The sequence below is a fragment of the Pseudonaja textilis genome, chromosome Z (assembly GCF_049901715.1).
Source record: "Pseudonaja textilis isolate UNSWEBS1 chromosome Z, rPseTex1.2, whole genome shotgun sequence".
In the NCBI taxonomy this organism is placed as follows: Eukaryota; Metazoa; Chordata; class Lepidosauria; order Squamata; family Elapidae; genus Pseudonaja; species Pseudonaja textilis.
Genome location: NC_142008.1, coordinates 109,660,282 through 109,673,476, shown reverse-complemented (window position 1 = coordinate 109,673,476; position 13,195 = coordinate 109,660,282). Strand labels below are relative to the sequence as shown.

Sequence of the window (13,195 nt, the reverse complement as noted above, 5' to 3'; positions counted from 1 at the left end):
TTATTTGATCGTCTCATTTTCTATCCAGAATGCTATCCGTTAACAATTTCAGTGTATGGCCTTTTAAGCAATGATTTCCTTTAACTTTAAACTTTATCCCCACCTGATGGTCAAAGTGGTAGGGAAGAATTTCCAATCCGAGTTGGTTTTCACAATAACTTTGGTAATTACATACTCTGCTCTTCACAACAGGCTTTTTATTTCCAATAATGGAAAGCTGACAGGTCATGATTTACCTTTAAGCCAAGTATACATTCATGCACATCCGTTTCATCAAAGATAAAGCTTTCTCTGTCTGGTCCTATCTGACTCTATTGGATGATGCTCATCTCCATTTCCTACCTTGGAAGCCAGCGTTGCCCATGGTCATGTGGCCCACATGATAACACTTAATGCCGTTACATTCCCACTGAAATAGTACCTATCTTATTTCCTGGCATTTGCATGCTTTTGAACTGCTACCATGTTTCTGCGAAAATAACACTGAGCCTTGAATAGATTTTTGCTCCAAAAGATACCTTAGGGCTTATTTTACAATTAGGTCTTATTTTGGGGGAAATACAGTAATGCATGTCTGGTGGGCAGTCTTAACTGGCACCTATTTTGGGAGTAGGGCTTATATTACAAGTATCCGGGAAAACCATGCTAGGGCTTATTTTCCTTTTGGGTACACGTGGTAGGTGGGCAAGCAGCTAGGGCAAAGTTGGGAGTTCATCTTGTCACACAGTGCTTTTAAACCTTTTCCAGCTGACAAGCTCAGTGTCTTTAGCCACTAAGCCATCACAGTCCCTTATCTATTTGCCCTGTATTGGCTAAAGTACTCATTTCTGTATTTGGAGAGTTGGAAGCCCTCTCTAGGAAAAGCTGTGGTGGCGCAGTGGTTAGAATGTAGTATTGCAGGCTAATTCTGCCAGCTGTTCAATCCTGACCTGCTCAAGGTTGACTCAGCCTTCCTTTCTTCCGAGGTCAGTAAAATGAGGACATAGATTGTTGGGGGCAATATGCTGACTCTGTTTACTGCTTAGAGCTATAAAGCACTAAGAAGCAGTATATAACTATTTATATAGCTATTGCTATAACGTGTCCTAGGAACATCCCCCAAAGTACCTTAGCCTGTGCTAAATATTGCCCCATTCCAAGTTAAGCTAATTTCCCCTTAAGTTGCTCACTGTCTTAAAAAAAAAAAAACAAGCTCAGTAACCCTGGGGATCACTTTCACAGGGAAGGAAGAAGAGGTTTTTAGATTTCAACCTGGGAAGGGTCCTCAGGCAAGTCCAACTGGGAGGAATGTCTAACTTCAGCGAGAAGCCAGCAATACAAGATGTGAAACAAATCAACTCCATCGGACATGACTTGGTTGTCTAAGTTCTATCTTTTTAACCCCTTGGCATATCTGCATCAAGGATGGGATTAACATTTGAGAGATAATAATCCATGGATTAGTGGAAGACCTGGTAGATGAAGGAAATGATATCAGAGCTATAACTGATTCATGTCAATGAGCCTTGCTGACACCAGAACAGAACACTGGATTAAATTACACACAGAAACCCATTTTGCCGTTTTTTAATTAAGTTATGTAAACAATTTGTGTGGTGACCCATTTTAAGCAACGGTTCGGAATTTCCTCCAACTGAAATACATTTAATCAAACCGACTCTTAATCAAAGGAATTTCCTCCCTTAATCAAAGGACATTCGGTCAAAATCAACTCTTAATTGAAAGAAATAAATTTCCTCCCCCTTAAGGTGGCTTATTCTGAAAAACCACACGACTGCAGCTTCCTGTCCAATTAAGTCAGTTATGGAATAGCTACTTTTATTTATTTACAGTCATCCAATTCACAGAATAGTTACTTTTTTCTTTATTTACAACCATTCAAATGTGCCTGTGGAAGAGAAGGAAAAGGATGACAGACATGTTCAATCATGGCTGAAAAAGAGACAGACATACGGTGCAAGCGCACAGGCAGGCAAGCAGGCAGGCAGCCAACACGGAGGAAAGTTATCTTAAATAGTTCTATGTACATTTTACTCCTTATATACAAGCTGCAACAGGTTTAGGGCTATAAGCTCGATGCCATGGAGGTGCAAGAAAAGAGGGAAGACTGGGGTAGACGACTCGCACTGAGAAATATCAAGCCAGGTTTGTAATAGGATTGAGAGGTTTCCCTAAGTGGAATATCTGTTTGCTGCATGACTCAGGGCATACTTTCCTCTGTACGACAGAGTGCATGCACCGTTTCCTCCCCCTTCGGTCTATGTCATCAACTAGTAAGACAAAAGAAGGGATGAAAATCTGATTTAGTAGGCTCTGGAAGAAGAGACTTCTCACAAGGGAGAATCTGCGCCTCAATTCAAGGTTGAAATAAATCCTCCCAGCACGTTCAATCAACTGCAGGTGGTGTTGGCAGTTCTCCCTTCAACCTTTTGAACAGAAAAACAAAACAAAAACAAAACATATAGCTATGGCTTGAACGGGATCTTCAAAGAGAGACGTGCTGGTCCCTAAGGCTGCTCTCATCTCGCCCCCACTGAAAACAGAGTTTAGGTTGTTGGAGAAGAAACAGGGAAGTGGCTCCTTCAAGGAATGTGCAAAGATTAAGAAACCAAAGCAGAAACGAGCCCCACAGTTAAATGTACCTAAACTTCTTTAGCGGAAGACTTCTGGATCTCACATTGTAGATCACAGAAAGGGGGAGAAAGGAATCAAAATTCATTAAACGAACATCTATGTCCCCCCCCCAATCCTGGGGCTTTGGTACTAATCCTTTATGGAACGGCCTTCTCTCATTCCCCGGGGCACCTTCACATTTGAGGATTGTGGAAACAACCTCGACCCTTGCAGCTTTTAGCTACCCCCTACATTACAGACCACAGGATGACTGAAAAAAACAAGAAAAATCAATACAGCAGCGATTCCTCGATGCTCCTCTGCCTTCCCCTCTCGACCAGAAAAAGGTTCTTAAGCAGCCTCTGATGGGAGCTCAGAACAGAGTCCTGGACACCATCTTCTGAAGTGCCCCCACTGAAGACCTGTAGTGTTATCTCAATGGGTTCCGCTGTTTGGGCTGGGTCATCTCCAAATGTCACCGGAACAGCTGCCACTGGTTTGATCCCAAACCATCCAGCTGCGTCCAAGTTTTTCTTTTGGGAACGATTAGTGTTCTGTTAATTCGCAGGATCCATAGGAACTTTGACCCCTCCCCTCCTCCCGGGATTGGAAGAACCCGACAGAACTGGGCCTTCAACTTCTTTGGAGTCAAAATTGTACTTTCTTTTGCCATCAATCCTGGCTCAGTGGAACAGAGATGGAAGAAGACTGGTAGGTATCAGGGTTGTCCCACAGTTACTCAGATGATGACACTGGGAGCGGGAACAGCAAGAAGGTGGCATGGCAGACCCAACTTCAAATGGAAGCGGAGGGGAGGGTACGGACCCTGGGTCCCTGGAGGAAGAGGCGGTCGAGCAGCGGTGGGAAACTAAGAGGAGCTTGGAGAGGCTCACGAGAAGTTCTGGATGGGGTGGCTGACCCTCATGCAGGCCCAGTACATAGCTCGGCCAAGGAAAACCAAAGCCAGGAAAATCACCACAGCCCAGGCAGCATAGACACCCCTGTACTGCTGGGCTTGTTTCCAGGTACCAAACTAGAAAACGAAAGAAGAGTCAGAAATCAACTTCACAATAAAACAGCTTAATAGACTTACTATAAAAGAGAAGTGTGTGTTTGTGTTCAATAGAACTTTGGGTTCAGCAAAGAACCACAAAATGTCTCTAATTTTGTCTCCAAGTGCTGAAAGTTGGGGAGACATGATGGTGAATTTTCTATATTAGATGCATAACCCTCCCTTTTTTCTTTTTATCAGAATGGACCTATACAGATTCAGCCTCCTGGAACTGGATTCTGAATAGGGAGAGAAGCTGCTCCTTCCAAACTTTACTACTTCTCTTCCTTTCAAGAGAGACCTTGGACACCAGTACTACAGATAGTCCTCCATTTACAGCAGTTCCTTTAGTGACCCCATTCAAAGTTAAATGGCATATTTTTTCACACTTATAACCACGGCAGCATCCCTGAATATTAATCAATGTGATTTTACATTTGGATGTTTGATCACTGCTTCGTATTTATGATGGTTGCAGTGACAAGTGATTTTCTTTTGCAGCCTTCTGATAAGCAAAGTCAATGGGGAAGCCAGATTCATCTAACAACCATTTTACTCGTTTCACAATAGTAGTGTTTTGCTTAAAAAAATCTGGCAAGACCAGTCATAAAATGGGACAAAACTCACTTAAATTTCTCATGTAGCAACATTAATTCTGGGCTCAATTGTGGTCGTTAAGTCAAGGACTACCTGTATTCAGGACCTCCGTCTGGTGTCCTCTTTAGTATTAACATTGCTTCTTTTATTTTGGACAAATGCTTGTATAATGAACTGGTACGTAAGGGTTCCTTTAGGGCAGGAGGAAGAAATATTCCTTGAGCTTTAAAGTGGAAATGTGGGAGTTGCAGAAAGCTTGTCCTCATAAAAGGGCCATCCCTATACTAAATAACCATCATTTCAAACCAGACACTGACTTAAGTATGAGCCTAAGTGGGAAGAGCTGTGCTTCTTCTAGATATCTAGTATTAAACAGTTTTTGATTTCAGGTAATGAGTGCCATGTTCAGTTGCCTCTCTCCTATGGGAAAAAGTGGCCTCAAGTCAAGACTGACCTTGGACACATCTCTCTCTGTAGGCTTCTTGGCAGCAAGATCAATGGAGTTTGTCTCTTTCGTTCTTCCACTTTTTTTTGAACCTTCTCATTCTAACCCAAAGCCCTGGGATTTCCAAGTATCAACCAGGCACGGCCATCTTTAATGGTCTCATCCTAATCACACTCATTTTGAGACATACACCCCGCCCACATGAGCCGCACCCAGCCCTATCTAGATGCCCCCCTCTCAGACTCACTGCCAAACCCGTTGCAGTCACGGCCATCAGCACGCCCAACAGAAGACAGCAGAAGCACCGTTTCCTCGGATAGCGGCGCCCGATGGAGGAGCTGAGGATACAAAGAGTAGGAGCAGTACGTCAAGTATCCAGAGTCATTCTCACAAAGTTCCTGCACCCCCACCCCACCCCCACACACATAAGAATTCAGAACTCTGGCAAAGAGGCTTTGTCTATCAAGGTAGTAGATCTCTTCTCCAGCAAGGGGGAAAGAGGATTCATCTTCCTAGCTCTCTTTGAAGCTGAACCCCCAAACAGTAAGTTCCTCCCCCATTCCAGTTACTAATATCTAGGTACGGTCAACGCAAACGTGAGAGAACATTCTGTGAGCGCTTCTCCTCCTCTTCTTCCTCCTCCGGACCCAATTCCTTCCCAAGAGTAACTCACACTTTACGGCAGTGCGGGCATCGGGCTAAGGTGCGATCGGTGAATTCTGTCCACTGGAAAGACAAAAGAGAATGAGAGAAGGTCTTAGGAAGGACGAGAAGAAGAACCCGACCAGTCAAACTTACCTGCCACAAATCGGCTCATTTTTTTTAAGGAGTCGCGCTCAGCTGCTCCTCCAAATATCAAATCCTTGACTTACAACAGTTCATTTAGAGACCACTGGAAGTTACGAAGGCTCAGGAAAAAAGTGACTGGTGGCCATTTTTCACACTTATGACCATTGCAGCATCCCCATGTGTCGTGTGATCAAAATTCTGAAGCTTGACAACTGGTTCCTATTTATGACGGTTGTAGTGTTCCGGTGTCATGTGATCCACTTTCGCGACCTTCTGACAAGCAATGGGGAAGCCAAATTCACTTAACAACTTGCACCTTTAACAACTTCAGGGGCAAAACTCACATGGCAAGTTTCTCGCTTAGCAACATAAATTTGGGGCTCAACTGTGATCGTTAAGGGGAGGACTGACCTGTAGCTGATTGAAAACCACTCACCTGGAGATATTTGCAGGTGAGAGGCCAATTAGTGTCAATTTCAGCCAACTGAACTTCAGCCAATTGAACTGTGCTTTAGTATCCACTTTGCACTCCAGGGCCAGTTTGCAATAAGACTGGCTTGTTTGGGCTCAAATCAGAATTTGTAAGTTTATAATTTTCTTCCAATAACGGGTCTCCAAACACCACCCAAAGGTGAGCCTGGAACAAATAAGCCTAACTTTTTCCCGCAGATCCCTTCCTCCGCAGTGCCCTTACCAGGAAATTATTTTCGCAGTGGCCGCAATTGACACGCACACCTACGGGCTGAGGCTCAGGACTCGGAGGGCCAGGGTGAACGGGGCCTAGGTTTATGACCCTTTTACTGGGTAGAAAACAGAGGGAGAAAAGAGATTTAGATTATTCTTCTTGTCAGTCCACCTGGCTCCACCAAACACCTATTTTCAAGCCAGCATAACTCCACCCCTTCGTCATCACGGAGGAATAAAGTTGATTTTGGATTTAAACAGTCCCTCATATGTATAATTTTTAAACTCAGGTCCAAATCCAGCATGTACAACTAACCTCTCAATTCAAAGAAAGCCCTTCAACATGCCAACGTCTGGGTTTTATCAATCAGTCCTTCTGGTTTCATCAGGGTAACCAGTGTTTTTATTATCTAAACATAAACACCCTCTTCAAAGGGGCAAAAAAACAGATTCAAATAAAATCAGATTCAAATAATGAAGATAGAGGGAGAATCCCATTTTCCTTCTCTATCTGGGCACGTTTTGTTTCCCTCCAGAAAGGCCACATATTAAACTTGATTATTCCAATCTGCATCTTTGTTTTCCAGTTCTTTCTTCAGAAAACAGAATCCTACCGACATTGGATCAAACCACGTCCCCTAAATGCTATTCTTCTTCACCTTGCTAAAATGATTTCAGGATTCAAAAGACCTAACTATCTCTCTCTCTCTCTCTTTCTAACACACACACACATTTTTCTCCAAAAACATAAAAGTTTTGCAGTCATGAAGAAATATGTGCTTTTTTCACGAGTGCAAAACTTTGATGTATTACTCTCATATTTGGCAGCATAGATTGTTAAGCCCAACTATTTTGGAAAACTGCTACATTTATAACTTTGTGAAAAGAAACCCACTTTTTGACTTGGGTACCTTTCGAATACAGAATAATGGAGTTGGACGGGACCTTGGAGGTTTTCTAGTCCAACTCCATGCTCAACAAGGAGACCACTGAGATGAGCATCCTGTAGAAATTGAATAAATACAAATAAATTTTAAAAAATGGTTGCCATACAAAATTGTAAGCCATATTTTCCCAATACAAGGTAATTGTGTATTCTTCTACATCTACTTCTTTTCCCAATCTGCCTACTTTCTATTGAATATTGCTAAACCTCGTAGTTTTACAATATTTGCTAAATTATCTTTATACATGCTCACAGCTGATAAGGTGCTGTGCATTTGAAATTGGAAAGTAATGTAAAAATTTCTTCAGTAGAAGAATTTGCATAATTACCTTGTATTTAGGAAATAAATCTGGCTTACAATTTTGTACAGCACCCATTTTTATTTACTTGTTATTTATTCAATTTCTACAGGATGCTCATCTCAATAGAGCTGCATGAGCTGGGGTGGGGTTAGGCTAGAAGATCTCCAAGATCCCTTTCAACTCTATTATTCTGTATTCTAATGGAACCCAAGGTAGCCTTGGAGCAATGTTGCTCAACCTTGACAACTTGAAAATGTGTGGACCTCATCTCCCAGAAACCCTGACTGGGGAACTCTGGGAGTTGAAGTCCAGACAGTCTCAAGTTGCCAAGGAAGGTTGAAAAACATGTCCTGGAAGGCAGCCATTTGTCTGGAATGGTATAGGCTCTCCTGCTTGAGTGGGGGTGGGGGGTTAGACTAGAAGACATCCAAGGGTCCTTCCAATTCAATGACTCTCGGCAGCTTACAAATTTTGGACTACAATTCTAGCCATGTTCTTGTTCTTCATCTGAAATTAGGGTTTTATAACATTTAGCATTTAAAACTTGATTTGTTAAATAAGGATACCTTTCTCAGTAATTTGATAAGACTAAATTTTTCATTTTAGTTTATATTCTATACCATGATGATTGTTGTTGATACCAATATATTTACTGGCATAAATTTAAATGTATAAAATTCAATTCATTATTCAGAGTACCCATACTTAAGTTTTATTTAGCTTTAGCTTTTATTTAGCTTATTTTGTGGATGCTTGTGTGTTTTTAGGAGGCGGGGAATTTTGGAAGGTGGGGAGGTGTTTGGGGATTATCATGTGTGTGCATGTTGAGTCTGGTCTCTGGATGTTACATGAATTTTGTTTTATTGATACTGTGTATATACGTACAAAGACAATAAAGAATTCAATTTACGTATATTTATGTGAGCCACCAAGAGTAATTTGTGATTATGACAGCATACAAATACTTTGAATTAACAAATACACATAAATATCTCTTATTTCAATTTTATTTTTCCTCTTCTTGTTTCTGTTTTCCCCATAAAATGTTATATATAGGGGGAGTAAGAATGTTTAGGAAGCTATTTTTGATCCAATATTAAAACATCCCGAAGAACATAACTATATAATTCCCTTCCCCACTCCTTACCAATATATCCGCGGACAAGCAATGCGTTGTGAGGTAACTTTGCAGATCAAAAGACAGTTGCAAGGGCATCTGACGTACTTCTTACCAGGTGGGGCATTTTTAATTGGCTATAGAAGGACAAAAGAACATTTTTGAAAGTTAAATATGTTTCCTGGTTTAAGAAGAAATGTCACAAGAAGGCAAATAATCTAATCCATCTGCCAGGCATTAAACCAAGATTACTAGTGACACTCTCATTTATCACAAGGCATCTATAATTATTTAAAGTGAATTAATACATATTTAAAAAAAAAACAGGTAACCAACAGTTGCAGTGGGCAACAGGTTTAAATGTTTTGGTTAAACTGGGAAAACAGTCTAGAAACTATTTTGTGTTTTGCTTTTTTTTCTGAACAAAGCGCAGGACATCCTATCAAAATTTAGTCGCAAGTTAATAAATGTACATTTTTCTACACAGGATATTCTGTGTTATCTTTGTTTTTCATAACTTAAAAAATTAGGTATTAAGTGTTGCACTAGAATCATGCTCAAGAAGCTAAGCTACTGCTAATCTGAAGAAGAAAAGCTGGGCTAGACAAGCATAACATTGGGTGGAGTGTACATTTCAGGAAACAGGGCAATAAAAATGTAGCATTCAGAAGACACTTATTTTACACCAAAAAAATATTTTTTTTTTCCAGACAGAGGGCTTCCAATGTAATACATAAAAGCAGAAGGGAAGATTGACAAGGAATGTGGAACGGGTAGAGCCCTTCTCAAACATGTTTGATTATTGTTGCAATCTTAATAGGTAAGTTCCTTATGTCAAAGGTAACTCTGGGTGGGGCTGGGACAAAGATAAAGCACAACTGACAATTGCACATTGAACACCTTGCAAATCTAAAGTTGTATCTTGGACTCCAAAAAAAATTCATTTGTTTTTTTTTAAGCTTCTGTCTGTCCATGATGCCTTATTCTGAGAAGCTAAGATAAAAAGGCTTCCGAACAAGTTTTATGGGAGGCGAAAGGGAAAACATCAGAGTAAAATTCAGGATGATATTATCTCAAACTACTCAAACTACTGAATCAGATTTTAGATTATTGAGGGGATCCCGAGCAACTATTTAGCCTTTCAGTTTTATGCTATCCCCAGCTGCAGGAAATGAAATCTATTGCAGATGGGCAATGCTATTTTTTAGATTTATATTTTCAGAAGACTGAGAAACCAGTAACAGAAAAGAAACCAAAACAGGAAATGAGTTCTAGGACAAGTTCCAGTTTTAGAGGAAGCCTTTTCTACAGAATATTTTATACCTGAACTGTTCTGCATTGTCTTTGTTATCTTGATAGCCATGAACTCTGGGGAGGGTAGAAGGGAAGGAGGCTGCTTGAAGGGGGAAAGTGTAGGTTTTAACTGCGGTTATCTCCCTGAGATGATGCTTCAAGGTCGCCCAGCTGGGAGAAGAACCAGCTGCATACCAACCTACACTTGAAATGACTGTTCTGAAAACATCTTTCTCCAACCTGATTAGATTTGGGGGATGGAGGGAGATGGGAAGCAATGTGAGGCAGTTAAGGGAGAAAAAGAGTTGAAGCTAGGGATTTTGGTGGCCCGATTCTCGGTTCTGACCATGCATTACTGCAATATACTTGATTTCTAATAAAATTATGCTTTCTCAATAAATTGGAGCCAAGGATAGTTTGTGCAGACTCTGACTTGTGCAGAGTCAGGCCCCAGATCTAGCTAGCACAGTATTGACTATGCTGACTTGAGCAGCAACAGCTCTCAAGGGACTGAAGATTCTGCCTGAAAGCTAACACAAGTACTCTGTCGGCAAGCCAGGTCAGCAGATTTGCAGTTGTGGCTTACTCTTTCGCAATCCAGGTTGGTTTTTTTAAGGAAATCATCACTATGTTAAAAAAAAAAGCCTACATATTTGTAACATCTGGCGAAAACTATAGAAATACAAACCTCCCTTTCTCTTTGATTTGCTTTACTGCACTATTGTAGCATCTGGCAGGGGGCCTGAGTTTGCTGTTGTGGAATTGAGTTGAAGGTAACCAAGCAGGGGGAAGTGACCCTGAGAAATACTGCTTGTCTCCGACTTTCTATCTGGTTCATGGGTCAGCTCATCTTCCTTTATTTGTACTTGCGCTTTATTTGGCCAAGTGTGATTAGATACACAAAGAATCTGTCTCCGGTGCAGAAGCACTCGGTGTACTTGCAAAAGAGTAGAATATAACAACATTAAAGCGTACAACTGATAAAAGGGGCAAATAAGAAATGTAGAGAATAATAATACTGCAACCACATCCTGTGGGTTGATGTACATAACACAAAAAAAAAACCACCAAATCCTTAGTCACTGTATTTTGCTAGCTGTGAGAATTAGGTATTCAGCAGAGTAATGGCACGTGAGAGGAAACTATCCCTATGTCTACTTGTCTTGTCTTGGCATACAATGCCCTATAGTGCCATCCCAAGGGAAGGAATTGAATCAGATTATGTCCATGATGGCAGGGATCTTCAAATGTCTTCTCAGCCCTCCTTCTGACCTACGCAATGTACATTTCTTCTATGGCGGGCAGATATTCCACATCTTATACTCCACCCAGCTGCCTCTTGCCTTTACATCTTTCCACTGTGCCACCCACATCCCAGACAGTGCTCACCGTGGCCTCATTGCAAACACTACATTTCACCACATGCTGATGCATCTTTCCCTCCACGTTGATGGGGCTCTGGCAGACTCGGCAAGTGATCATAGGAGCACTGCCGCTCTCCGGCGATGCCATCGGGGAATACGGCGGGGGATCTTCTGCAGGCAGTATGGCTGCTTGGCTCCCATCATTGAGACCGCTGAAGGAAGAAAATCCTTGGAAGGGAAGAGAGAAAGAGTCAGGGTGAAAAGGGAGCACTCAACTGCCCTTCTACAGTGCTGCTGCTAAGTTTACAGGTCGCCCCCTCGATCCTCCTTCCGGATCTCTCACCTGCATTTCATTCTCCTCAAATTTCTCCTCCTCCACCACCACCCTTTGATTCCTGCCTCTAAATTTGTTCGTCTTCAATCTGCAAAGCCCTGTAGAGGATGGTCTTGATGGAGAAAGGGGAGATCTATACCAAAGCAATCACGATGAAAAAACTGCTTCGATCCAAACAATGAAAGCAGGAATGAGAAAACCTTTGAAGACACTTTCATAATTCACATTAGTATAAGTGAGAAGGTGGGCCGTAATCTACAAATATCTACTTTTGTCTGCAGACCCTTTACATCCTAAACTGTTTCAGCTTCTCCACTCAGGATGCCGCTATTGGGCATTGAACGCCAAAATAACTAGACACAAAAATAGATTCCTCCCTCCAATACCATCACTCTGCTAATCACCTAATTCCCATAGCACTATTTTATGCCTAAGGATATTTACTCATATAATAGGGCTGTATTGCTGCAATATTATCCTTCTCATCTTCCCTACTACCTTCTCCTATTGGTATCTTACGGTTTATCCCTTGTGGTTTGTATCTTATGTTTTATGGGCGTATCCCTGGTCTATGATTTTATCTTATTATGCTTTATGATCTATGACTTACCACTTTGTTATTGGTATGTACCCTGAGAGCTTATGCATTGGAGACAAATACCTCATGTGTTCAATCACACTTGGCCAATAAAGAACATCCCTATTCTGTTAGGATTGGTTACTACAGATAGTACTATTTTTTAAAGAAAAAAAAAACAGTTTTGGTCTTTGCACGGAATTGATTTCTTGGTTTGATCTACTTGGGACTGACAGCTATTAGCAATTTTGAGTAGCTTTCTTTTGAGAAAAGCATTTGGCCGGAACCAGACTGGTAATATCAAAAAATAGATTTACTGCCCAGGGTGGGGGTCTCCAACCTTAGCAACTTTAAGCCTGGCAGATTTCAACTCCCAGAATTCCCCAGCCAGCAAAGCTGAAGTTGAGTTGAAGTCCGCCAGACTTAAAGTTGCTAAGGTTGGAGACCCCGGCCTAGGGAACAGCAAGCCCCACCCCGGTCCGCAATTTAGGGATCTTCCTACCAACAGGGCTTGAGATGAAGTGTTGTCCTTATGATGGGATACCCAATTCTACCCCCAGCGAGCCACGCCCCAAGGCACAAACCATGCCTCCTGGCTTAAGGGCCTCTCCTCTCTGGGATCCTTCTTGTCTATCGCCCCTCTCCCCCCCATCCCGCTCCTCAACCCCGCCCACCGCCTCTCCTTTCTCAGCGGCCCTCCAGGGATTATAAACGAGGAAAGTCGACTCACCTTGTGGTGGGTTGGGTTTCCCTGGAGCACTCGAGCCGGGTCCCGACCCCAGACCCGCCGGCCCCACCAAACCTCCGGAGCCGAGGCCGCTCCCATCTCCAGACTCGGCCGGCAGCAGCGGGGAGCGTTCACCATCCGCAGCCATCACTGGTACTGCTGCACCCGTAACCGCCCCGCGTCCCTTTCGGCTTCCGTAGCGCGCACGTCCCCGCCCCTCGCTCCCGGATTACTCTCGTCACATGATGACCCGACGGCTTCATCCTATTGGCTGCAAGGAAGCGTCTCGGTCTCCATCATGTGACCAGAAACTGGTGGCGATAGGGAGCGCTGCGCTTCGGATTGGTCGGGGGAGA

At 42.5% G+C, this 13,195-nt stretch overlaps 1 protein-coding gene across 1 annotated transcript; it reads right to left on the bottom strand.

The window, feature by feature from the left end:
• Positions 1–1,550: 1,550 nt before the first annotated feature.
• On the bottom strand, positions 1,551–13,092 carry PIP4P1 (phosphatidylinositol-4,5-bisphosphate 4-phosphatase 1). The gene is made up of 7 exons (XM_026720659.2): positions 12,843–13,092; positions 11,227–11,429; positions 8,575–8,681; positions 6,190–6,295; positions 5,380–5,432; positions 4,954–5,044; positions 1,551–3,646 (listed from the first exon to the last, which is right to left on the bottom strand). The coding sequence occupies exons 1-7, from the start codon at positions 12,985–12,987 to the stop codon at positions 3,503–3,505; spliced, it is 849 nt and encodes a 282-aa protein (XP_026576444.1). The 5' UTR covers positions 12,988–13,092; the 3' UTR covers positions 1,551–3,502.
• Between the last annotated feature and the right edge of the window lie 103 nt (positions 13,093–13,195).

Bases quoted from the DNA above. Each gene is read 5' to 3' on its own strand.
- PIP4P1 (XM_026720659.2), bottom strand. From the start codon at position 12,987: ATGGCTGCGGATGGTGAACGCTCCCCGCTGCTGCCGGCCGAGTCTGGA. The intron at 11,430-12,842 runs GTGAGTCGACTT...TTCCCTTCCAAG, and splicing joins GAAACCCAACCCACCACAAG to GATTTTCTTCCTTCAGCGGT. The intron at 5,433-6,189 runs GTAAGGGCACTG...TTGTCTTTCCAG, and splicing joins ACTGCGAAAATAATTTCCTG to TGGACAGAATTCACCGATCG.